Raw genomic sequence first — 27,061 nt, 5'->3', positions numbered from 1 at the left:
AATAGTGCCATCCCCATCACACCGCTCCGCGGACACTTACGCACCAGCGTTATAAGTCGAATCGTGGTGCGTTTGGAAAATCGTCTCTGGGGAGGAGTGTGCACGATGCGTAGCCGCGCGGCGGCTCTCTGCTTGTGCAGCCACAGTAGGTGGTGAGTCCGATGAGGCGCAGTTCAGGGACCATCAACGGCGGAGCAATACCACCATCTCCTCTCAGCTTCGGTTTGCCAAGCAGAGGGTGTGTGGCTCTCTGTACCTGAGCGGAGCGAGCGTATCTGTCACGTACTCTCCAAAAGCGGGGCAGAGGCTTAAAACCGGACCGAGGCACCTGTCTCTACTGCTCTGGGATGCCGTGCAGTGTCAGTGTCGCATCAAAAACGATGTTTCTGCCGCGCTTCTTTTGCAACTGATGAAGATTTTTTTAAAAATCATTTTGAAGACATGTTTATGTGGATGTCTATGAATATGTTTGTTCCGGTGTTCTGGTGTAGCGCGTGAGGTAAGTGACTTATCCAGAGGTGCGCGCTACTTTCAGATTTTCTGTGTGCAATGCCTTTCAAATCTTGGAGCTGTTTACATGTTTTTTTGTTTTTTTTTTTCAACTCGTTTGCAAATGAGAGATTGTATCGCGGCTCGTAAGCTGAAAAATTATATAATTTATGTAATAACCATTAGGCTCCTAGCGCATTCATTCCTGACACTGGCACTGGTGTTACATTATAAGAAGGCGGGCTGTACTTGAAATGGAGTGACCTTACTTTAGTGAACTGCGAACACAAACAAGGTTTTTTTTTTTTGTGGAAAGAGTAGAAGCACTCAGTAGCAATATGAAGCAGCGTGAAAGTAGATGTGCTGCTGTAATGGTGGAGACTGCTCAATGTTGGCTCCTGTGCGCTGAGACCGGGTCCAAGCAAATATGAAATTTATGGAGTAACAACGCTGTTGCTGAGAGAGCGGCTCCCGAGTCGTAGCAGGGCAGTTTCCAAGTTCAGGTGTTGCATATTATTTACTGCCGCCGCTGTCATCGTAAAGTTTAAGCGTGCAGCAGCCTGCCCTGCAGGGAGGTTACTGTATAACCTGCTGATTTGCATCTGGAAGCGACCTTGTATTCTAACATTATTAACAAAAGGTGCAGCAAACCCAAATCACAGGCAAAATGAAACAGGTTATGCTGCACAGTGTATGTGCGGTGTATAAAACAGCAGCTTGTGACATGTATGAGTGCCCTGCCTCCCATGCAGACACTACCCCCACACACTGTGATGACAGTCATAATGAATAAATAATCACACAAGCCCACATAACCCCACTGTACACTGAAAAATAAGTGAGAAGACACGGTGAAACAAGTGCAATAAATGAATCAATAACAATATCTTAAGAAGACTCCTTTTAGTGTTGCTGTACAAAAACATTTAAATGATTTGTAGGGTAATGCCAGTATATTGTACGATTTTATGTTATATTTTTTATAGTGCATCAGTGTTCCGTACTTCCTGTGCTGCAGACTGGATTTTCTGTGCCCACCGAGAGTCTTGCAAACAATTACCCAGCACATCATTTCTGTGTTAAAGTTTAACTTTCTCTTTGTCGTTTATCTGCTGACTCTCACTTGCATTCATTGTTTCAACTTTACAGCAGAGAGGTGCGGCTTCCTAAACAACTCAACTAGAAAGTTTTCATTCATATAAACCCTGTCACTTTGAAGTGAGGTTTTCCAATTTTGGATTTTACAATTTTGCATTAAGCTTTAAAATGTAAATATTTAACCATTAAAAATGTGTGTGTTTTTTTTTGGTATGGTGGGTGTAAAGTTTCAGTCTTGTTGTGCTTCTTTGTTCCCTGTGTTGACGGATCTACAAATGAGTGGATGGTAAAAGTCTGGCTGTGGTATTTGTGAGGGTGAATTTAATAGGTCACTGGCACGTTTACAGAGTGATGGAAATTGTGAGTATTGAGAAATATTTCAACTTTTTTTTTTTTTTTTCCTTCAAATCCTGTGTGGACAGATTTCACAGGCAGATTTCATATGAATACGCTGGAGCTGTGATGATGATCAAAATGTGCTTTTGAACTCACAGATCGAGACTTTAATGATTATCATCTGAGGTGTTGTGAGGTGTAAATCTGTGTCTCTAGCGCTGTTATGGTAACATGTTATGTGCATGTTGTTGCACCTACTTTCCTACTTTACATTCCTTTGGTTTATATTGATTCAGCAATATATCGTACCACTTAATCTTGCAATACGTTATTGATGCACTGGTGCCAGATACTATATCGATATTTACAACATGTGGGATTAAAAAGTGGTCGCCTGCCAGGTTAATTAATTTTTGGTGAAAGAGAAGAAAATGAGGCACAGTGTAGGAAGGCCAGTTTAACCAAGGAAGTGAAACTCTTGAGATCAGCGATCTGTTTTGTGAGAACGTCCTTGGCCTTCATAGCAGCATCTAGAATGTTTTTCAATGGCGGGAGAAGCCGGAGGTCCCAGAGGAAGCCCTGTGTGGAGAAAACATCCAAACTCCACAGACACACACACACACACTCCAAAAAAAAAAAAAGTGCAGAGTTTGAACCTGTGACCCTCTTGCTGTGACTGACTGTGGTGCCTTATTCAGCAACAGTCATAATACACACAGACATTAACACCACAGTGCAGTGAATAAATAGATAATTACTGCTTTTTGCCATTTTGGGGGTATTTTTTCTTTTCATGTTAGACAGATATTGTGATGAATTACTGCAGACTTGTAGTGATAGTATTGTATGGTGGATCCTAGATACAGGAAACATGAACTGACAGAAAAGCGGATGACATGCATCTAAATACATCATGTCAGAAATTGGTTTAGGGACATTACAGAGCATCTTGGGCTATAAAGCCACACGCAGGCCTGTAAAAAGTTACAGCTGTCAGAACTGATTTAAAACTGGATTTTCTAAACACAGCATAACAGGTTTAAACGTGTTTTCCAATTTTGCATAAGCTGATGTGATGGTTGCCTTCAAATAATAACAAAAGAAATACTAATATTTTGCTTTGCACACCATGCATTATTTGCTTCTTATAACACAGAACAGTATTGCTGTCCCTGAAAGGTCTCTCTCTGCAGATAGAGGGGGTGCCACCTCACTCCACTGGGCCTACAGAAATACTTAAGTTGGAGTCAAAGTTAAAAACATCATGACCCAACACATTCAGGAATCCCTGGCAGCAACAGACGCACGCGTAAGGTGTGAAGCCTGCATATCAGATTCACCCGTCCATTGTTACTACTTGCCCGTAAGCTCTTACTCCAGCTATGCCCTAATCCTGGTGGCTAGCGGGTGTGTTCTCATTGGCTGTCTGCCGCTTGCTCCTTCCTTCTGCTCTTCCTTTTAAAATGTGCTGCCATTTTCAGCAGCAACACCTAGGTCTCAGTTTGTAAGAAAAACCACTGTGACAAAGGCTTGAGCATTTTTACCGCTATGTGCTAGTGTGCAGCAAAATGGCATCATAAATGTGCATTACTCACAACGCTGTAGTTATGTGGCATGATGTTTTGCAAGAGCATCAACTGTGTGTTAATCCAAGCTTAATCCAATCATAGCTGTCTTTCTAAGCCTAAAGCAAAGTGCAAGTACCCTAGAAATGTGATGAGCTAAATGGCTGCTGTAGAAGTATTACCTCAAGTTCTCTCTCTAAAGACAGTCTTTTTCTGTGTGTGTGTGTCTCTCTCTCTGAGACATGCCAAAGGAAACTCCAGATGCCCTCCCCCACCCAGAGGGGGCCAAGCGAGGACTCAGAGCCAGATGATAGCTCGCCAACTGTTGGCTGTAAAGACACAATGTACTTCTCATCCTCAGCTCAGCAGAGTGGGTAGCTCAGCTGCCCCCATGACCAAAAAAAAAAAAAATGCTTTAGCCTCCAAAAGCACTCTCACATTTATCATCCTCTTAAAATTATACATTTAATGCACAGTCAAAATGTCACATGCTCAAGTGACAACTCAAGTTAAACTTTGGCTATGAGCAAAACAAACAAATATCATTGCTCATAGGTTAATTTCCCTCTTTTTTTTAGAGTAATCAGAAAAGGAGAGGACCTCGTTGAGGAAGTTGTGGTCTACTGTATGCACACCCACTTCTTTCTGTCACAAGACTGGAAGTATTCATGACTGTGTGGGCTTTGTGTGTGTGTGTGTGTGTGTGTGTGTGTGTGTGTGTGTGTGTGTGCATGTGGCATGCTTGCCTTAATGCAGCAGTGATCCATTCATGCAAGAAATGAAAATCTTGTGTATGTGGTGATATTTTTGCTCCTCTTGTGATGTAAAGTGCTCATGCTTATTGATTCAATAGTGTTGTGATAGCGTAGACTTGTATTGTGCAATCTGTGCAGGGACACTCGGGCACTGACAAGGTTAGCTGTGCTGTGGATTAGGCCAGGCTTATTTTACTCCGTTTGTAAAATGAGGTGTGTTGCAGTTTGTCAGAACAAGAACAGGTGGCTGTCAACGTGACTACAGCCAGTGAATCACGGTTAACAGTTGCCCCCCAGAGGTTGCACCACTCCCTTATCTGCGAGGCACTCACAGGAAGAGTTCATCCGACTCACGCGCCGGGGTAAAACTCCCCACCTTCTTGGTTTTCCAAAAAAGCCCCCAGAAGCCGGTTCATCACATGAGTGTTACCTCACTCTTCCTCAGACTTTAGTTCAGCAGTTTGTGGGCTACAATAGCTGTAAGCGGTGTTATATTTGGGTTTCTCGCGGAAGGAAATATGACGCGCGAGGACAGTGCGGAGCTGTCCACGCGGCCAAGGAGAGAGCGCCACCGAGGCGAGCCGTGGAGCGTTTGGAAGGTGCGTATGTCTTGTTTTGCAGTATATCTTGCACGCTGCCATGTATCTAATATGATTTTATATGGCTATGCAGTTTGTGGCGACGTTTTGTGTATATTTGCTATTTGATGTGGAATACAACACGTGCGTAATGCGCACGGTGATGCTTTCTTTTCCGCTTTATCTGCTGGAACGTTCTCATTGTGTCACTTGCTTTTCATCAAGCTTAAAAAAAATCTAGCGGTTCTTCCTGGCTGACAGACCACTGTTTGGCTAATACTTCTCGGTTAGTCTGGTGTATGGTGGAGCTGCACGCGCAAATAAAAACCGGTCTTGCCGGTTAACCGTTCTCTCTAATCTCCGTCTCTTTCAATCGTTATGTGCGTGTTGAAGCTGTTTTGCTGTGTCTACAAATCCGTTTGAGGAGATTATCTTTAGTTTTTTTTTTTTTTGTGGAAGCTTCGCTGTGAGAGTGCCAGCTGTTGTTATTTTGGTGATTACTGTACTTTGAGCAGATGTAACAGACTATGAAAGCAACAGGTGCTCACTGTCTGGAGGCAGTGTCCAAAACATTTTGCATAATAGAGACAAAAGGATCGTGTTTTTTTTTTTTTTTTTAATGGCTGTGTCTATTTTATGAAAGGTTTTGGTCAATGGGATGATGCATCAGATAGCGTGCAAGAGGTCAATACCCAGCTATGTATAGAGGCTTAGTCATAAGGCTTTTAGATAAATAATAAGTAATTTGCATGTGTGCCTGTCAGTTGATTCCCTGCCTGTCAGCTCTGTGATGGACTGGCCACCTGTCCAGGGTCTACCCCACCTCTCCTCCTTAGCTTGGCTCTAGTGACCTTACCATGAAAGAAAAAACAAAACAGATGAGTGCATGGATGTTTTGGGCAAGGGAATCATATACTGATAGGATGTTTTTAATTGTAGTTTCAGATTAGTCGTAACATCACTGAAATATACTAACTATACTACATATAAATAACACATCCATGTAATATAATGACACAGAAAAAAGCAACAGAAAAATAAAACCATCACTTTATCCGGTCATAGGCGTAGGAACCGGGGACGGGGACGGGGATGGGGGGACGTGTGTCCCCCCAATATTGGAGACAGGCGCATTTGTCCCATCTCAGAGTATTTACGGATCTGTCAGGTTTCCAATATGTGTCACCCCCAATAATAAACTCGTTCCTACGCCCTTGCATCCCGTAAACATCCATTATTAATTAAAAAAAAAAACAATACCCTCTCATGCTGTACACAGTGAGTAAATTCTCTCTCAGTGACTCACAGCAGTATTTTATTAACACCAGAATGTTAAACAGCATTATATAAAGCATATTTTACCACAGTATCACAGGCTTTCAGTTTATTTCCAAAAAACCTGCATTTTGTTATTTAAAATATTTGTAAAAATGTATAATTAAGTCACGTAAAAAATGCTTTTTAAAATAAACATTATTGATCATGCTAGGATAATTGTTTGCTTCCTCAGTCTATCTGGTGCTTTAACTTTTCATGATACTCCATGTCTATAAGTGTAGCCTTAGAAATTGTGCACACAAAAAAATAAATAATAATAATAAAGTCAGTTGTAAAAGATGTTTGGGACCATTTCACATGGAATAAAGAGTATGTTTCATAATTTTTCACCAACACAGGATTCTGGTACCATTCAGCTGAACGTGCATAACTGTCTGTGTTTATCAGTTGTCTGCATGCTGATGTTCATATAAGACAACAGAAGGTTCAGCATGCTATAAAAATCAAGCCGGGAAGACTCTGCACGCCTGATCTCGCTCTCAAGTTAATGTCAAACATTTATTTTTGGTTTCTCTACTAAGAAATAATCGTACCTCTCGCACTCTCATAACAGGCTACGGTTCACAAATAACTCTATTAAATTCTGTTTTCTACTTGCCGTTAATGTTATCATGTGTTTGACTGGCTTTTTGTTACTTTGGTAATGAGTACAGAGTGAATTATAGACTTGGACTTGAAACTGTGTTCACACTGAGGAGGTGTCATTTATTGCAGTGTGTGTTGGGGAATTTGGCAGCTACTTCTTTTAAGAGTGTGTGCGCACTTTTATTGCCCACATTAGAGCAAATAAATATCTGACTTTTATGACACAAGAGGGGGTGCCTTTCTGCTTTGCAAAATAAAACTTAAACACTAACCCTGCTTCCGTGTATGCACATCAGTTCAAATGAGATATACGGTGCCATTGTTTGCAACAAGTGAGACGAAGCAACAGCCTGGCACTTTTTTTTATTATGTGCTTAGATCCAGTTATGAATGCTTCACAGCTTCAACTGTTGATGACTAAATCAATCAGAGTTAAATCAAGGCGATTAAGAGCAAGTTAATTGTTCCTTAAATTGTTAATGCACCTCTTTATGTCCTGTTCCTCACAGTCATCGTTGGCACTGGCGAACAGGTGCTGTTGTCGGGGTCGTTGACATGCATTCCACCTGAGCTCGGCGTCGCCTGTCTCGGTGGTGTGGTGGCAGGATGCCAGTGCAGGCAGCCCAGTGGACAGAGTTCCTGTCCTGTCCCATCTGCTACAATGAGTTTGACAGCAGCGGCCACCAGCCCATCAGTCTGGGATGCTCCCACACGGTGTGTAAGACCTGCCTACATAAACTGCACCGCAAGGCCTGTCCCTTTGATCAGACACCGATCAGCACCGACATCGACCTGCTGCCCGTCAACTGCGCCCTGCTGCAGCTGGTCGGCGCTCAGGTGAGGCAACAAAAAGAGAGAAATCCTGTTTAGATGAGTGATTGTGATGCTGTCACACTGGGAAAGACTTGAAACTTCATGTGTTTAAATATCTGCCATGTGTGTGTGTTTGGTATGATATTAGGTCCCCGAGGTTCAACCTGTGAGTCTGAGCAGTGCAGCAGAGGTTGAACACTATGAGGTTTGCAGGATGTGTGTAGAAGAGCTGGCTCTCTACCTAAAGCCTATCAGCGGAGCAAAAGGTACTGTATATGTGCTTTGTATGGTACATTTGGGCAGTTGTGAAAAAGAATTAAGCTCCTTATGTTTAGTGTGCGGGGGCTGCAGTTGGGTTGCCTGCGTAACTTGGCATTGTTACTTCTCACACTTCTCATGTTGCTGGAAGCTTCTGTGCTTTTATGAGACTGAAGGAACATTCAATTCTCTAAGCGACCATATAAAAAAGATTTTATTACTGAAACAAGCCAGTTCTTTGTTCGTACAGTTCCGGTTTAGGGAATTGGGGTTGCATTCATCATTTTGCTAATAAAGTGTTATATCTGGTTTGCTAAGAAGGAAAACCAAGGATTTGGTTGGAGGTTAGATGCATGATGAACCCTTTTTAAAATGGCCTTTAAATCCACCTACAGAAGAAAGCTGCTCTGCTGTTTTTTTTTTTGCTTGTTTGTTTTTTGTAGGAGAATAAAGATAATATTAGATATCATTAAATATCTGATAACTAAAGCAAATGCTTTAATTATTAGTTGGCTTTAGAGACAATGACTTCAACTCCAGTGCTGTCACTTAATTCAGGTGTGGCAAACCTGAGCCCGAGTGTGCTGAGCAGGCCCATGCAGAGGAAGCTGGTGACCTTGGTGAACTGCCAGCTTGTGGAGGAGGAGGGGCGTGTGCGGGCGGTTCGGGCAGGCCGGTCTCTGGGGGAACGGACAGTCACTGAGCTCATACTGCAGCACCAGAACCCCCAGCAGCTCTCTGCAAACCTCTGGGCTGCGGTGAGGGCACGGGGGTGCCAGTTTCTGGGACCTGGTGAGTGTGCATGACTTTTGGCATAAATATATCAGTTTACTCATACCTGTGAGGCAAGGCAGTTTCTGACTCACAGTTAAATTACAGCTACTTTTAATGTGTTGTGAGGCATACTTAAGCTTAAATGCGCATATTGCCTTGTAACCATCACTATACATCTGTTGCGAACTGAGGCAATACAGTTAAAGAGTTCACTTTAACTTTACTGACCTGAAATATGTCAATGAATGTGGCACAGATTAAAGAGGAATGAAGTTAAGCAGTGATTCATACTGTTAAACTTCAAAATTCTGTCACCCTGACATCTTTTTTCAAGTAACTGGACTCATTGTGTCCAGAACTGTTCAAACTGTCTCATCAAAGCTGGTGCTGGAACCTGGTGTCCTGTGATGATTACTCATAGGGCAGATTCTGACTGGGAAAGATTTTCTCATCATGATAACAGAATGAGTTCATTTGTAAGTCTGAGGACACCTCCAAAACCCTTTGTTTAGTCTAACTTTGAACAGTGTAAAAAGAAATCGAAGATGTATTGTTTGCAGTGGTGACATGCATATGCATGCTCCCCTGTCACTGAATGTGTGCTGAAGAGTTCTCTCTTTTCTCCCCACTTCCTCTTCATATACTGCTACTTTCATTCTGACTTCCCCCTTCCTTGGCCACCTTTTTGTCAATCTCTCTATCCCTGTGTAACTCTCCAACTCTTCCTCATCAGCTATGCAAGAAGATGCACTGAAGCTTGTCTTACTGGCTCTGGAGGATGGTTCAGCTCTGTCTAGGAAAGTGCTGGTTTTGTTTGTAGTCCAGAAGCTTGAAGCTCGGTTCCCCCAGGCCTCCAAAACCAGCATAGGCCACGTTGTGCAGCTGCTCTACAGGGCTTCCTGCTTCAAGGTACAGACAATATGAATAAGCTATAGACATACAATAGCATGTAAACAAGCTGCACTGACAAGTTCTGCATTTAAATGAATGAAACAAGCAAACCAGAGATCACTGAATTTATTCTGTGTAAAACCTTTCAAAAGTACCTCAGTTTGGTGCTATCCCAAAGCCCACATAAATGACCTCATGAATGGAGGGTACCTAAATAGATTCTCATGTATGACCACAGATTTCTTTATTGAAAATTTTGAGATTAATATCCCCTTCATGTCATGGGTTATATAGGTACTTTCCAGATCTGACATTCTCGTCAGTACAATGTTTTCCAGAAAAAAATAAAAAATGATGATTGTCTTAAAATTAGTCATAGTGTCTGAGAAAGCTTTGCAAAACTCCCTTTCACCTGTGGATTGATCTTCAAATGAGCGTGCTCCAATAAATCACAGTATGCATTCTCACACCTTAAATACTGGTACTATTAATTCATAAAAGGCCAGTTCTTTATTAAGAAGGTGAGCTTCTGTAAATATATTTTCGCGTGTGTGTGTCGGTGTGTATTTTTATGCCTGTTATTTGATGACAGACATCGCTGGCAGGGCAGACATGCCAGCTATCTGCTTGTGATGTAATTGCAGTCTATATTTGCTCTTGTCACCCCGCCTTGCAGGACAGAGAAAGACATCACAGAGATACACAGAAAGATAAACGATAGAAAGATAGATGAAGGAGTAAAGACAAAGCATCAAGAGCTCGACTGTTCGTGAAATATGATTGTGTTTTATATTTGTAAACAGCTGGCGGTGAGTGCGTCGGTGTCTTATGATGATTACTCATAGGGCAGATTCTGAGAAGGGGAGAGTCCCCTTGTGTGATCTGAATTTGAGTTTTTGAGTCTGAAGACACCACATATTGACAAAGTGACTGCTCTGTTACAGTTACAAAGCTAATTGCAAACACAGCCCTCAGTATTTGAGGTTTCCCAGAATTAAATGTATTTTATTTGCACTAACGGGAATTTAAAACAGGCACAATTGTGACGTTGTTCCAAAGAAGTTATGTAGCATATAAATGCGTTATAACAAGTTGATTCCGTTGTTGGCCCAAAATGATAGTGGTAGCCTTAATATTATATTTTCTGAACATGCAAACATAAATACTATTTTGTGATACAGTATGTACTGTATGTATAATATAAACAAGAGTGCATGAAGCTTTATTTTGAAATCATGCTAGGGTTTGATTTTTCATCTGTTTAATCGTATTGGAGCCAAAAGTCATCTGTGTCTTTGTCTCTTCTTCTCACTCCTCTGTCTCTCCCGCCGTCTCTCAATGATCCATCTTCATCATTAGGTGACAAAGCGTGATGAGGACTCCTCACTGATGCAGCTCAAGGAGGAGTTTCGCACATACGAGGCTCTGAGGAGGGAACATGACGCTCAGATCGTCCACATTGCGATGGAAGCGGGCCTGCGAATCTCACCTGAGCAGTGGTCCTCTCTGTTGTACGGAGATCTGGTCCACAAGTCACATATGCAGTCCATCATTGACAAGGTACCGTTAAGTTTCATAGGGTTGCCACTGTTAACTCTCTTTCGTCCAGACTGTGTGAATTTGCTTTTAAAATTTCAAATGGTGTTTATAACAAGCGTCTGGGGAACAGAAGCAAAGGAAAAATACAACAATGTCTTTGAAAACTGACTCTCGTCTTCTTTCATCTGCTCTAGTTACAGTCCCCCGAGTCATTTGCAAAGAGCATTCAGGAGCTGACAATTGTCTTGCAGAGGACAGGAGACCCTGCCAACCTCACAAGCCTTAGACCACACCTAGAACTATTAGCCAACATCGACCACAACCCAGGTACTTCCCTTAGTTTAACGCTGTGGATCTCAAGCTTTATCTGCCTTTCCCGACGTTCCCCACACCCCACAGTTAGTATAATTTATTAACAAGAAAGTACGATCCAAGCATGATAACGTCGGGAAACACTTGTTTATTTTCCTTTCATCTTTTGGCTGTTCCCTTTAAGGGTCACCACAACGGATCATCTGCCTCCATCTCACTCTATTCCTAGCATCCTCCTCTGCCACACCAACACTCTGCACGTCCTCCTTCACAACATCCATGAATCTTCTCTGTGGTCTTCCTCTTTTCCTCCAGCTTTGCAGCTCCATATTCAAAATTATTGTATAATATATCCAGTATCCTTCCCCTGCACATGCCCAAACATCTCAGCCTTGCCTCTCTAACTTTGTTTATTATGCCTAGAGTAATGACATTTTTGTATTTCTTTTTAAGTATATATTTTTGTTCATTAATTCACTTCATATTTTTTCCCCTAGTCATCCCCATCAACCTCACCCACAGTAACTCAGTGCCTCATCGGTGGGGCCTGCCTCACAGAGAACAGCTGGTTTAACAATATTCATTTGGGTCTAATTAATAAGGATTTCACAAAGATTGTTAAGTGAAGAAAAAGTGGCACTTACCTACCAAAATGCAAATTGCAAGTGCAAGACAGAAGAAAAGTTATGATTTATCTCGTGTGTTAAACATTTAATAATCAAAACAACACTGATGAAGTGTTTGATGTCTATTTGACTTTTAAATATTCCCTCAGCACAGAGAAACTGCACCGCACTGTGTCTCTCTTAAACCTTCTTCCAACAATATGACAAATCATCAGACAATATATTATACATGCACGCGGCTATACTTCCTTTGGTGTCATGTAGGATGCTATCCCTCTGCAGCGTTGCTGCTGTGCAACCTCTAAGAGAAACTGCTTTACAGCCAAAACAATCCCATGACCTTCAGCTGTACTTCATGTTTAGTGTTAATTAACAAATCTTAGCATGCTATGACGCGAAGCTAAGCTGATGAAGGCTGTAAACATTACCATGACATTGCATTGTGTGAGCATTTAGCTCTAGCATTCCTCCTATCATTAGTTAGCAGACTGTATTAATGTAGATAAATGTGTAGCAACATCCAAAAAGATGGTGGTAACTCCAGATAGAGAGGTTTACCCAAGCTTAATGGCATCAGGGTCTCAGTGGTTTGTTCTATTTTTTCAGAGGGCTATGCTCCAAATTTCTCAGTCAAACTCTACTCTGGCTTCCTGTAACAGATTAAATTTTTGAGGCCTTCTAGGAATAAAACACTACTTAGCAAACCACGTGTTGTCGATCTATGTGCAGATGCTCCCGCGCCATCATGGGAAGAGCTAGAAAGCGTGATGCTGGCTGTAAAGCTGGTGGTTCATGGTCTGGTGGAATTCATACAGAACTTCAGCAAGAAGAGCCACGACACTCCGCAGGTATCCCATTTGTAAAACAGACAACAATACATGAGATGGGATGTGCTGCACATTTGCAAAAGATCATTAACTTAATATTTGTAGGTTTACCAATTACATACATGCATTAGTATAATTGTTGGGTCTATGCATTTTGCAGCCTCAGGCAAACAGCAAGTATAAGACCAGCATGTGCCGAGATCTGCGTCAGCAGGGAGGCTGTCCCCGGGGAACCAGCTGTACGTTTGCGCACACGCAGGATGAGTTGGAGAAGTGAGTGTGCCACCACACAACTTCCCTTTCTCTCCAAAATTTGTAAAACAAGAATGCTGATCTTCTAGTTTTGTCACTATAGTGGGTTAAATATTGCTAAGACTTTCTTTTTTTGAGCACCTCTGACATTTTCCCCATTGTAGTGATTATTCCTACCTTGCGTCCTTTATTCTACAGATTTAGACTGAGGAACAAGAAGAGCAGCAGTGTGGGTCATCCGTTCCCTTTAGCGCAAGGTGCTATGAATAAAAAATTCACCATGGAGGGTAGTATTCACACTGATGTGTCTGGAGGAGTTGGGCAGGGGCTTAAAGGCACTGGGGACAACTCAGCGACCATGGCAGAGGGAGTTCCCAGCCTGACACACCCCCAGCTCATCTCCAGAGGGGTTGATGTGAAGGAGGAACCTAAGAGAGCTGTGCTAAATGGAACCAGTGGGGCAAATGTGTCAAGCTCCAACAAAACCACATCTGGGTCTACAGAACAGTAAGGCTGTTTCTTCACCTGTTCACATCATCTTTTGTTGTTGTCATTTAACTCCATGATCAATGTTATTATTGCTTCAAGTGTAACAAAGCCATTTATGTGTCGTAGAGAATAATTAGAAGTGAAAACTCTTGAACCATTTGAATCTCCAAGTCAGCCTGAATCATGTGCTAACTCTTGTCTGTGTTATCATTCTGTTCATTAGGAAGCCTCTCTCTCCTCCCAGGACTCCAGTGAGCCACTCATCAGTGATGTCTCCCTTGGCCACAGTCGGACGGGCTGATGGTGGTGCTCCTATACCCAAACATGGTCAGTTTCTTCTGCGTCCACCCCATCCCTCTCAGGCATCCGAGCTGTACTACCAGGAGCCCCATTCTACATATGACACGCCCCACTATCAGCCAACCTGTGAGTCTGGTTTTAAATGAAGTTTAAATGAGCTGCTAAAATACTGCTGTGCAATAGTTGAAAAGTGCTCAAAGCTTCTGTGTTTCTTCTCTCCTCCTACTCTCCAGCAGGTTCCTACTACCCATCAACTCTTCATCCTCCTCACAAACCTTGTATGGCTCGGTTCCTTAGATCGTCCAATGTCCCAGAATCCTCATTGCCACCTTCCATTGGCCCTCCGTCTTCTTACCCAAATGACCCTCAAACACCACACCCACCTTCTTCTTCTTCTTCCTCGGGATACCCACCACACCCGCCTAGAGATCGAATGGGACCTCCTACGTTCCATACCCATCCAGGGCAGCCTCAGTATGGGCCCTTGGGCCCTGCCCATGGAGTTTATGCTCCCCTTTATGACAGCAGGAGAGTATGGAGGCCTCAGGTGAGCAGTCTCGACTTTCTGATTACCATAAAATGTGATCATTCTGCAACTTTGTTGATAATGATGATGGTTACTTTTGCAGCTGTACCACAGAGAGGATGCCAGGAGTAACTCACTGCCTCCAGAGGTGCTGCATTCCTCTGTCTACCAGCCTCCACTCAGGGAGAGGTTCAACTCTCTAGACAGCAACTACTGTTCTGGAGCCGAACATCATGCAGGGCTACACAGGGTATGTGAAACAACTAGGGATGGCACGATACCACTTTTTTATGTCCGATAACGATATTTTACATTTGGATATCGGCCGATACCGATATAAATCCGATATTTAAAATTGATCCAGGCATTTAAAAACATTAAAAAAAAAAAAAAAAAAGTCAACAGTCTCTCACACAACAAAATCAAAGTCTTTTAGTTGTCCCACATACAAGACTAAGGACCAGGGCGGGCAGAGCTTTTCAGGCAGTGGTACCAAAGCTCTAAATGGAGCTGGAGTGGTAAACAGTTCCAGATCTGGAACTGTTTACCACTCCAGCTCCATTTAGTTGACTCTGTGGCATCATTTAAATAATAGTTGAAAACTTTTCTGTTTAACCAGGTTTCTGGTTTCTGACTTTATTTTTATTCTTTTTCTTTTAATATGGTAATGTTATTATGTTTTTAACATAGTGTTTTCTGGGGGTGGGGGAGTGATATTGTGTTTTAATTATTGTACAGCGCTTTTCTGTCTGTGAAAAACGCTATATAAATAAACTTTACTTACTTACAACAATAACTATCACCTGAATCCTGCTGCTTCTGTGTGAGAAGGTGATGCTTGTTGCAAATTTCATTAGGGCTGCAACTATCGATTATTTTAGCAATTATTCTATTTATATTGATTACCCAAGTAACTGGATAAGAAATACTTTTTTTCATATTAACAGTTCATCTGCATATTTTAACTTCCGTACTGCAGTTTTTCCCTGTGTGAAAGAAACAGGGTGGATGGAGCAGCTACAAAGTTTTCTTCACTTACTGATCAGGTGGTTGATGAAGGATCTCCAACTGTTTCCCAGTAAAGGTTTAATGGAGGTTACAGGGACGAAAAGGCTTCTTTTGGACACTAGAAAAACATTTCCTTCTGCTCCATCTGAGCGCGCCGGCTCCGCCTCTTTGCTTGTGCAGACAGACTGCACGTAAATCAGCTGACTGCTGCTGTTGCGTCATCAGTGTTCACGTGAAAAACTAGGGGCTGCGTGAGCGCAATCTTGTAATGCTTTATATTTACAAGCATTCTCCTAAATACGTTTCTACTGCAGGTCTATATTTAGTCACAAATCAGGGATTAAAGTATCAAAAATATTTTGACGGGGAAGGGGTTCTTCCGGTACCGGACGGTCACTAGTGCTAATAGCTGCGCTCGCTAGCAGTATGTCCGGGAGCTGAAGTAGAGAAAAAAATAACAGCTGATTCTCAGCACAGCGAGCACAACATACAAACAAGGCAGAGAGCGGTGGAGGCGGAAAAACATGTCAGCGATGATCGCTCAGTGTCAAAGGGAATCCGTCGCAGAGACGGAGGATCTGAGGGGGTTGTTTTCTAATTCCTGATCCCCCACTCCATTCCAGTAGGTGGCGGTAATGCAGCTCTAAGCTGGTTTGGTCAACCGCAAACCCAAAAGAAGAAGAAGACGACTGAGCCCTGTAATGCAGCTAATGAGAGCGAAACGTTATTTAATGTATCGGATTACGTTTTTTTATTTCTTTCCGATATCCGATCCAGGAATTTAGGCCAGTATCGGACCGATACCGATACTGAATATCGGATCGGCGCATCCCTAGAAACAACCACAGAAAAATTGGATGTAGCCACTGTGAAGTCAGTTATTATTTTTCCTCTTTTTTTTTTTATTTGGATCCAGAAATGCCAAAAGAGACATAGCGTAATGTATTATACTGAAGGGCTCTTTAACCAAGACCTGCTAATAAAATGCTAAAATCATTCCAACTGGCTAAAAATAGGTCTTACCTCATACAAAGCCAGTGCAAGTTATATCAGCAAGCTCCTATAGTTACACTATATGGACAAGAGTACTGCTGGGTCACCTACACATTACACTTACAAGAAACCGATATCACGAAGCTCCCAGTGCACAGTTTTTGAGCTGATAGTAATCCCCCAGGAGGTTTGGAGCAGTTATTGAGTCAGCAGAGCTTTGGTGACTTTTACGCCTCATGCACCTCAGCGCTAAGTGATCCCTCTGTGGTTGAGGTTGAGAAGTTGTCCACTAATCACTGTAGTCACTGCATCATGTCACACATTCAGACACATCACATGTGAGAATTTAGTCACCAAAAGTGAAGCATGGGCTTCTTGTATAGGCTGTTAGTACTGTTAACCACACAGGAAGTCATGGTATCTGTCAGATAACGATGCTCTAAAAAAGTTATCAACACCCCAAACACGTTTGAGCTTCAGTTTATTGATTTTGAATTAGCTGAGGTAAAGGCTAGTCAGCACCTAGTTGTCACTCAAAGCAGCCACGCCGCTAATATGCAACTTTAATCCTTAAAACACTTTAAATGAGGACTCATAAAGAAATCTTGCCCCCAACACCCCATATCCCATCGCCTGTATAGCTGTCATGGAGGGGGGGAAATAAATTATAGAACCAAACTGGAAATATTTAACATGGGCATCTCTTGGAATCGACACACTTTTGGATCCAGCCCCAAGTGGCCATTTGAGGAACTGCAGTTTTTGGCGTTTGGGCCTTTATCAGAATCTTAAGCATGGCTGAGGGCAATACTCACTTCTAATTAGCTAGAAAAAAAATTGTTTTAACAATAGCATCCCACTTAGTTACAGTGTGACACTTAGAGAGAGGGCCATGGCATTTATTCCAGCGCTGACGGCATCATTTCCCACTTAGGTCATTTAAAGTGCGTAACTCTTAAAAAAAAAAAGAGAGAGAAAGAGATGTATTTGAATTATTGATTTGTAGGCATACAATAAGAGAGAGAATTGACTGAGTCATACTGTAACTAAAAATAGTGTTTTCTGCTGAGGAAAATAACAGGTAATTGATAGATCCAGTGTATAACATTATACCACCTATATTAATTGGTGGTGGTCGGTCTTACACTGAACAGATTTATTGCTGCATTCTTTTCAGCAACATCTCCTTGCCTCCTCTTACTCTTTTTACACCCACATATAATCTCACCTCTACCTTCCCCTTCAGTCACAGAGCTGCGGTATGGAGCTTCAACCTCCTTTATAGTCCTCCCACTTCTCACCCAAATATGTCTCTGCTTCTCCCACTCACTTGTCTCCTTCTCACATTGTCGTATAGCATTACCAGCAATATTGCTGCAGTGGTACAGCGCATTTTAGCGACAGTGTGTGCTGTGTGTGGCTTCTTTACTTGTTATAAATAACAAGACTTGTGATGTAGGGCATATTTGCGGAATTAATTGCTCAAATGTAAGTGTAAATGAGGAAATCCAGTGTAAAAAAAAAAATAATAATAAAGAATCTGCAAGTAACAGACAAAAATGATCCCATCCAACATTGAATTGTTAAGCACTACTGTAAGCCTGCTCCAAGAGAAACAAGGAATCCACTTAGTGCAATTCAATGCAGTAACCCTCCTTGCATATACATATTGTGAGGAGAAGTAATACAACTACAATAAAACCACCACTATGAACACTTCTCTGACACCGTCTAAATGAGGACACTGAATTATATTGTCTAGTTATTTACAGACTGCAAGGGCTCTGTCAACACTACTGCTTGGTCCTGAATGGCACTAAATAGTACTAAACTGTTAATGGGTTCAGATGTGTTATTATTCATAGTATTATTGTAATTGTGCTGTAATGTCTCTTCTGATGTTTCCCCTCTTGCCCACTGTTCCCTCCTCAGGACTATGGACGTGTTGCTCTAGGTTATGAGGATCTGTTCAGAAGAAAGCAGGAACAGTGGGCTCATCATCACCATCATCACAATGCCAACAGGCCCTCCCAGTCTTCTCCCATCTTCACAATTGATTTTGGAACAGAGGTAGCAAAACAAATAAGAGAGATGCCCATTTATCCTCATATGCACACACACACACACACACACTGCATTTTTAGGGTTATTTATCAGCATGACAATTAAAACTACCTTCGTCCTATTAATTATTTTTTAACGCGCTCACTCCAGGTGGCTGAAGCTACGACGGGTGAATTGCTTATGTAGTTTAACAGTTTTAAATTATGTTGTTTTTTTAATTCCTATCCCAAAAGCTTACACTTCAGCTGTGTCCAATGCTATTTAAGTGAGAGATTGTTGCTTAGCAACTGTGGAGGAAGATACCATAGCAATGCACGATTGTGGCGTGTGTGTGTGAGAGAGAGAGAGAGAGAGAGAAATGGAAGGCAAGACTTCACCAAGCAGTGACTCAGGCATTCAGCTGAGTAAAGCTTTGTTTAACAGTTTGGCAGATATCTCTTTGTGAAAACATCCATGATTAAATCGAGCACTTATTAAGTACATCACAACACTACAACTTCTTAATTGCTTATTTGACACCTTCAGTAAGATTTTGAAGACACTGCATAACTAGAATAAGCAAAGCAAAAAGACTGGCGGGTTATATTTAAGATGCTTTGTTGCCACAGTGATTGTTGCACTGGCAGCAAGTGCATAAATTCCAATTACTGACTTACCTTTAGGCTGGTGGGTTAGAGTATGAGCCTCATATATTACAGACATTAATTTCTTTATATACATACTTACTTTGTGCGGGGTCTTGAAGGAACTGGAGCCAATCTGTCACAGGGATGACCAACACACTCTCATCCCAGGGTGTTAAATACTACCGTCCTGTCAGGTTACTGAGCTACAGTATGAACAAAGGGTTCTTTGACACACCGGCTGCAGCAGTATTGTATGCTGGGGGATAACGGTCCTGTTTAGGGAGCGACAGCAACCATATAAGGCAGCAAAAAGGGTGGCTGTGGTTTTCGTTTACCAGTTTCCTTGCCAGCAACAGGGGTTTCTGTCCTTTGTGTTTTGCACTTTGTTTTCACTCATTTTGCTCTCAGTTGCCAGGTTTAGTATAAGATTGAGGTTTGTGTTAAAATATGCTTTTCTACAGTGTTTGTAGCTCACATTTAAAAATGAGGCTTAAGGCTACCTAGGGCTTTTAAATGGGTCCTTAACAAGAATGTGTTTGTGACGAGTTGTTTATCACCATAACCAGATGTGTCACAGCACCGGCGCCACAGGACACCTTGTGCATAAATCTGAGACACCAGCCACTTTGACAAGATGGCAGTATTTAACCAAACGGGGAATTTGTCACACTTACATGTTTCAGATTATCAAACAAATTTTAATATTAGACAGATATAACCTACCGTCATTTCACCATCATTTTTACCTGTTTTTTTCTCTTTCAGCATGTGGAAAATAGTGGAGGTCAGTGTGTGGGGTGCAGGTTCAGAGGTGATGAAAGTTTAGCGCACTACTCTCCGTGGTCCTGTGGCCCCTGCCTCAGCCCCTTTGAGCCTGAAACGCTCGCACACGCCTCATCTCACACCTGCTCTGATCGTTCAGTAAGGCTCTTCACACATATAAGAGACAGAATTTTCATTTAAATACACAGAATCTTTGGCTTTGTGTAGATGTGTGTGATCTCTTTCTGAACGTGCCTATGTTTACCTCACGCAGGAGTTGGACAGTAACGATGGTGGAGTTGGTGGCGTTGGGGACAGTGGTGTCGGGAAGCGATGGCTGCATTCACTGGACAACTACCGTCGCCTGAAAGATGAAGACCCAATCATTCCCTTTAGTGAGGGGCCCATTATCTCTAAGTGGGGTGCCATTTCCAGGGCGTCCCGCACAGGCTACCATACCACCGACCCTGTCCAAGCCACGGCTTGCCAAGGGAGTGCCAGTACCACACCCATCAACTTCAAAGGTGAGGAGGGACAAAAAAGAAATAAGAAAAGAAGAAAGGAAAGAAGAGTATCTTCTTTTAAGAGACATTTAAAAATAAGATGAAATCACAATTGATCTTAAACCATGCTAATGTTTTATTTACATTTTTTTTTTTAATATCATTGTTTGTACAAAAGTTTTACTTTATAATTCTTCATTATCTCACAGATTACAACCCTCACCATGACTACAGGTGGAGCTCCAGAGGATCAGACTCTTCCAGCCACTCCAGTTTCCTGGAAAGGTAAAACATTCACATTCAAATTGCAACCCCCCCCCCCCCCCCCCCCCCCCCCCCTAGCTTCTAGCTGATTTTGAATACAGTCACGTGAAAAAGAACATTTTCACAAGACTCTATGCAGTCCTGTGAAAAACTAAGTACACCCTTACTGCTTCCAAAGGAGTTAAGAGAGTAAGAAGCAGCCAGGTACTGATAATCTAATGCACTCAATTAACTGATCATCAGCAAGTTGGAGCACCTCTATAAAAGCAGATGTTTAGACAGTTTGCTGGTCTGGAGCATTCAGGTGTGTGTTAACACAATGGTCCATGGTCTGACTTGGAGTGCTCATCCCAGCAAATTCACCCCAAGGTCAGACAGCGCAATGATCAGGGAAGCTGCAAAAAACCCAAGACTTACCTCTCAGACTCTACAGACCTCAGTTTGTTTAATCTGAACAAACCACAAGACTTCTGGAACAATTTCCTTTGGACAAATGAGAGGAGATATGGAGATGTTTGGCCAGAATGCACAGCACTGCATTTGGCAAAAAGCAAACGCAGCATATCAGCACAAAGACCTCATACCAACTGTCAAGCAAGTGGTGGAGGGCTGATTATTTGGGTTTGTTTTGCAGCCACACGACCTGAGCACCTTACAGTCATTGAGTCGACTGTGAACTCCTCTGTATTTCAAAGTATTCTAGACTCAGATGTGAGGCCATCTGTCTGACAGCTGAAGTTTTGCCCAGACCGAGTCATACAACAAGAAAATGATCCCAAGCACAGCAGCACATCTACAAAAGAAGGCTGAAAAAGAAAAGAATCAAAATGTTGAAATGGACCAAAGTCCAGACATCAACCTGATTGAAATGCTGTGGCGGGACCTTAAGAAAGCTGTGCATAAACAAATACCTGAAAACCTCAATGAGCTGAAGCAATGCTATAAAAGAAGAGTGGGGCAAAATTCCTCCACAATGATGCGAAAGAGTAATAAATTCATACAGAAAACAATTACTTTAAGTTAATGCTGCTAAAGGCCTGTGAAAACTTTATTTTTCACATTACTGTACATGACACATAATAATCTTTGTAAAAAAAAAAAAAAGACCTGTGACTGTCTGTGCTTGCTTCAGTGAGCAGCTTTGTGCATCAGAGCTGCATGGCCGTCGAACTTCAGTAGGCAGTGGAGAGAAAATTGTGTCTGATCTGCAAGCTCACCAGACCGCCTTTAGTCAGGATCAGGACCGAGCTGAGAGCGAGCCAGATCCAGATCGAGACATTGAGCTTGAACTGCGTGCTCTAGACATGGAAGATTCAGACCAGCAGGAGATAAAGTCTCAGGTCAGTATGATTGTGTATACGCAGACTCTATATCTAGTTTGATGTTTTGGAGGCTGGAGTTTAATTTATCCAACTCTGAACTGGGAGCACTCTCAAGTAAAAAACAGAACAGTCTAATTATAATACATTGAGGTGCTTTATCATTTATTTTTCTATCATCTTTGCCTCACAGGAGTCGTTAGATTTGGTCACCCCGCAGTCTCAGGATGCTTCCCGTCTCCTTCCACCTCCACGCTCGTCTACCCTTCTCTCATCTTCTGTAGAGGAGCGCCCACAAACAGAGTCAGAAAAGATGGATGCTCACCTGTTGAAAAAGATGGCCTTCAGGTGAATTACCATGGTAATCACTGTTCACAGGATTGCCCCCAGTCTGAGTCATTTTTGACTTAAGTGACACGCTGCCTGTGTTCTTGCTCCTTTCTTCCCTCCCTCTCTTCCTGTCTTACATCCTTCCTCTCTCTGGTTTTGCAGGAAGTCTCTGTCTCCCGCAGGGTTGGTATCAGGAGGTCTGGGCATCGGGAAGCTCCAGGCTGGACCTCCTCGATTGGGTGACACTTCCACCCGGGCTTGCCCTGAAATACCAGGGCCAGAGATGCTGCTCAATGGAAGCTAAAAGTCAGTCACTGACCTGCGTAGAGCTACAGCCGAGTGCCACATCGTGGTTGAATGGAAAACCATTTAATTCCAGCCTTCATTTACATGAATCATATGCCTAAATGAAACTTTGACAGATATGGGTCAACAGGCACGCTGCAAGGTCAAGAGTAAACATACTGTACTAGTTATCAGAGACTTCACTGTTTATGGTTAGGAAGCTAAATGACCAATTTTCCCTTACAGTAGATGCTGAACTTGTCCATGTTTGCTGCTCTAAGGCTGGTCACATCTCGGAGGAGGGTTTGAGAGCTCAGATCTGATTGGTCACTTAGGATTGAATTCATTAGTATTTTTTTCATGTTATTTGATAGCAAACAACATGATAGCAAAAGTTTATGGGTGACAATATGGTAAATGAATGTTCTTCAGTTTTGCCAAGTTTACTGAGACCCTTTCTCCCAGTACTGAATTTAGGTACACAGGAAATTAAACAGAAGTCATTTGCTGCAGCAGACCCTCCATTTATTTATGCCTTTCCTATACATTTAATGCTTTGACAGTAATTTGCTGTGTGTAATTTGCTTTTAGCTTGTGCCTTGGAAAATGTGTTTCCAAATGTGTCAAAACAGGCACTGGTTTATAGTCAAGGCCCACATAACTTTGTTAAAGGGTAAACAGTGGGATTATTTGTCCCATTATTTTAAGCTATCTGACAATGATTTTTTTTTCCATGTCTTGTTAGGCTATAAGAAATGCCTTCTCTGAGCAGCCTTATGTTTCATACTGACATTTCATTTCAAGTTTTCCCTAAATGGTTAATAAATAGATGGTACTTATACTGAGACCAAAAATAGGAAGGGCACGCCATCCTTTTGAGAAAGTTAAAGAACAGCATAGGTCTTTGAAAAAAAGTGCTGATAGTGAATCAAGCCTCTGTTTTTTGTGTCATATGATCTTTTATGATCTGTTGGCCTTTGAATTCCACTCCTGTCATGGGATCAGAGACACAATACCACAGTCATAAACTTTCAAATCACCGGAGGTCAGTTTTTTAAAAAAAAATCCATGATTTAACAGCTTTATAGATGCATAAAGAAGAGAAAAAAGTTGTTCTTCTTTGTTTTATTTTTGGAACAGACTTTCTAGTTCGAGGAGCAGGTAGAAAAAAAACGAATCCATTTCTCTACAAGCCGAGTTAACTTAAAAAAAACCACTTTCATCTTTGTGTGCCTGCAGTGGTACTGATCAACTACTCATAGTAAGTTAAAGAGTGTCACGCTGACATGTGACTGCCATTCACGCAATACAGTGGCCTTTCTCTCCTTAGTGTGGTCTAAAGCAAAGCATGCGCTCTACAGCGACTTTGGTTCCTGCTCATTTCAGAGGTATCATTGGACACAGGTGTGATCTGAAAAACGAACCACATTTGAAAAAACGCCCACGATGTGTGATTTCCAGTCCCGTCAGGTTTGCTTGTTTGTTTGTCTGTTTTTCTTTTTTTTGGTGTGCTGTGTAAACAATATTTACAGGCTCTGCATGTTTAAAGGTCAGAGAAAGATGGCTTTGTGCGCCTGTTCAGGCTAAAGCTTTGTTTTACTTTTTGAAAAGTTTTGGTTAGTTTCATTTAACTAACTTCTGTGAAGTTGTTTGTTGGGGTATTTTGTATCAGGATCTTTGTCACTCTTGTTTTATTGCTCGCATTTTACATCACGTTAGACTGACCCCTGTTGTCTGGTGTGTTTATCTGTGTCACGTTGCTGTCTGCTGTTTCTCTGTGGCTTTGTTTCATATGGGTGATTTCCATACAGCCCTGCGGTGCCTCACTCCTTTTATAAACATGAGGCTTCTTGTCATGAGTGACGTTTTCTTAGTGACTTAATAGCGTAAAAACGTGAACCCACCTTATATATACAGGATATAAAGTTTTGAGGTTTGTTTACATCTAATTCTAAATCTTATGAGATTTATGCAGAATCAGGAGGGGAGGGCTAACAGATTTTTCTAGTGTTTCAAGCTCCTGCTTTAATTTTCTCTTACCCAGGCTACTGTACCTATTTGAAAAACAATTATTATTTTATAGAAATAAAAAAAAAAGAGAGAGCCAAGGGAGTTGAAAAATTGGACAAGACATTTAATTGCGACTTGATGTGATATTCTTTTTATTTTAATTTATTTTATTTTCGTTTTGTCTGATTGTGAAAGCCAAGGGCGGGCACAGGGATTTAGCTGCTTCCAGACAGTTATTAAATCAGCTCAGCTACCTACTGTCACTCTGCATCTGTTTACAACTTCACCTTTGAAGTACAACATAATAATGTCAAGTGCCATGTTGGGTACAGTACAATCAGTCCCTGAAATTAATATTCCTCCCCTGTAAACTGTGCGAGGAGGGAGAGGCTCTGTCAACTTGAGGAGTGAGATACTTCTCTCGTAGTTGTGCTTCGTTCCATTAGGGGGGGCTAGTGGACCCGTGTCTGTTTTGAATTGCTCAGGGAAGTCTTAATTTGCTCCGCCACTCTGGCTTTTTCTATATCCATCACTTTGAATATTCTGTGGATGTATTTACCTGGATTTCACTTGCCCATAGCTGACCCTTTCACCCAAAGCATACATGGATTAAAGTGTTAACACAGATTATATTATTTGCCAATGTTTACTTTGCCAGTGTTTTCTTTGCCTCTCGGTATTGGTATTGGCTTTGCTATTTGTGTTCACATGAGAAAGGGCTGGGCACTACTGTATGTAAAAACAGTATTGTGAGTATTGAAGTAATGTCAAAGTGATACTCCCTGCTTCCTTTAAAGTGTCCGGAGCACTGCTGTAGTGGCTAACTGCACTGCACTGCACTGATTTCCCCCGTCACTCCCAGTGAGTGCCCCTTCCCGCTTCCCTTCACTCCCTCCACCTTTGTCCTCCCTGCATCCTGCGTCATGCATGCAATCTAATCCCTCTTGTGATGGCAGAGGAGTAATGACAATTCTGTAGTTGTGATACAACACACCCAGCGCTGTAAGAGTTCTGCACATGCCCACTGTGTGGCCACGTCAAGTGCTGAAGTTTGCTTGCAGCATTTTAATTGCTTGCTCATGAAAATCAATTATTGTTTAATAGAGATTATATTATTATTATTATTGTTATAACCACATTTGGTTGTTGTGATATTTTTTTTTCTTCTTGGTATATTCTAAGTCTGCTTCTTTTGAATATGAGAGTTTGCTAAAAATGTTTTTTATTAGAAAAGAGTGTCTCATTATTCTATATTATATGGGGGGGGGTAAAGCCTGTTTGTTGATTGTGAAACATATGAACTGATGTTTTCTGACTATTCATGTCTGTATTAGACATTTTATTTGCGAATCTATTGTTCGATTGAAATGTAAACTATTAAGAGATGGTACACATCCGTCATTGTATACAGTCTGGCACCATCATTAGATGGACTTTTAGTATAGATGCTCATTTATACGACCTGTGATAATCAGATAGAGTTAAATGTTTAAGTCATTGGGGCAGTTGTGTAATGTTTCAGAATGAGGAAAACACAATCCTTAAGAGACAGTATATCCAAAAGGTCCCCAAGGTGAATAATACTGTTATGTATTCCATTTATTTCCTTGGAAATATCACTTTGTGAAAGGTTTCCCTTTTACTAACTGTGCAGTAATGCAGGGCTGGAGTAAAGTCTAACCTATGGTGGTGATGATTTATGTGCTCTTAATAATGTATGAAACTGTTTGAGTTTTGTTTTACTGACTGATTCTTCTGGTGCATTTTCTGGCTTGTTCAAATGTGTTACAATGACTTACAGACAGCTTGGCCCAGCGGCAGACTGCTTCTGTGTTGCACTGAGACATTAAGTTATGAAAAGGAAGATTTCAGCACATGAAATTGCATGCTATAATAAACCAACAAACAGTACCGTTTGTGTGATTCTTGTTTTGAGTTTTCTTATTATGACATTAGACACTGCAGTGTATTTACACCAATCAGCTAACAGCTCTGACCTGACAGCGAATCCTTTGGGTTCTGTGGGTTGTACGACAGAGGGGCTGGAACTGTCACAGGTAGAGAAGTAGGGTACACCCTGGGCAGGATGCCAGTCTGTCACAGAGAGACCGACAACCATTCACATTCACGTTCACACCTAAAGTCCATTTACTGTAGCATCACCAGTTAACCTAGCCCCATGCACGTCTTTGGACTGTGGAAGGAAGCTGGAGTACTCTGAGAGAAACCACACAGACAAGGGGAGAGCATGCAAACTCCACACTGGAAGGCTCCAACCTGGATTCAAACCCACAACCTTCTTGCTGTGAGGCAACAGTACTTATGCACTGCTATGCTGGCCACTTATTGTCTATTTTAGTAAAACATCCACATGCTACATCCATGTTGCTTCAAACACATTTCTTCCTGTGTGGTTGTTGCAGTGCATTTAAATCTAATTAGGCCAAATTAAAGGGGATGCTAAAAGTGTCAGTAAATTTTCTCTGAGTGGACTTCAACAAGATGTAATCAGTGTTATTGTACAGTGGTAATTATAAATCTCTTAC

The 27,061-nt window shown here is 41.8% G+C and overlaps 1 protein-coding gene across 1 annotated transcript; it reads left to right on the top strand.

Moving 5' to 3' along the window:
* Positions 1-226: 226 nt before the first annotated feature.
* Positions 227-26,412, top strand: rc3h2 (ring finger and CCCH-type domains 2). The gene is made up of 20 exons (XM_030742605.1): positions 227-499; positions 7,254-7,581; positions 7,706-7,823; positions 8,374-8,607; positions 9,323-9,498; positions 10,840-11,040; positions 11,214-11,346; positions 12,687-12,805; positions 12,945-13,057; positions 13,235-13,543; positions 13,749-13,951; positions 14,059-14,372; positions 14,455-14,601; positions 18,285-18,422; positions 19,808-19,963; positions 20,079-20,328; positions 20,517-20,592; positions 21,704-21,911; positions 22,084-22,238; positions 22,383-26,412. Exons 2-20 carry the CDS (start codon positions 7,351-7,353, stop codon positions 22,522-22,524), a joined length of 3,423 nt encoding a protein of 1,140 aa, XP_030598465.1. The 5' UTR covers positions 227-499; positions 7,254-7,350; the 3' UTR covers positions 22,525-26,412.
* Positions 26,413-27,061: the final 649 nt, after the last annotated feature.

Source organism: Archocentrus centrarchus, chromosome 12 (assembly GCF_007364275.1).
Source record: "Archocentrus centrarchus isolate MPI-CPG fArcCen1 chromosome 12, fArcCen1, whole genome shotgun sequence".
Taxonomy (NCBI): domain Eukaryota; kingdom Metazoa; phylum Chordata; class Actinopteri; order Cichliformes; family Cichlidae; genus Archocentrus; species Archocentrus centrarchus.
The sequence above is the reverse complement of the archived record's forward strand: the minus strand, read 5'-3'. Positions and strand labels throughout refer to the sequence as shown.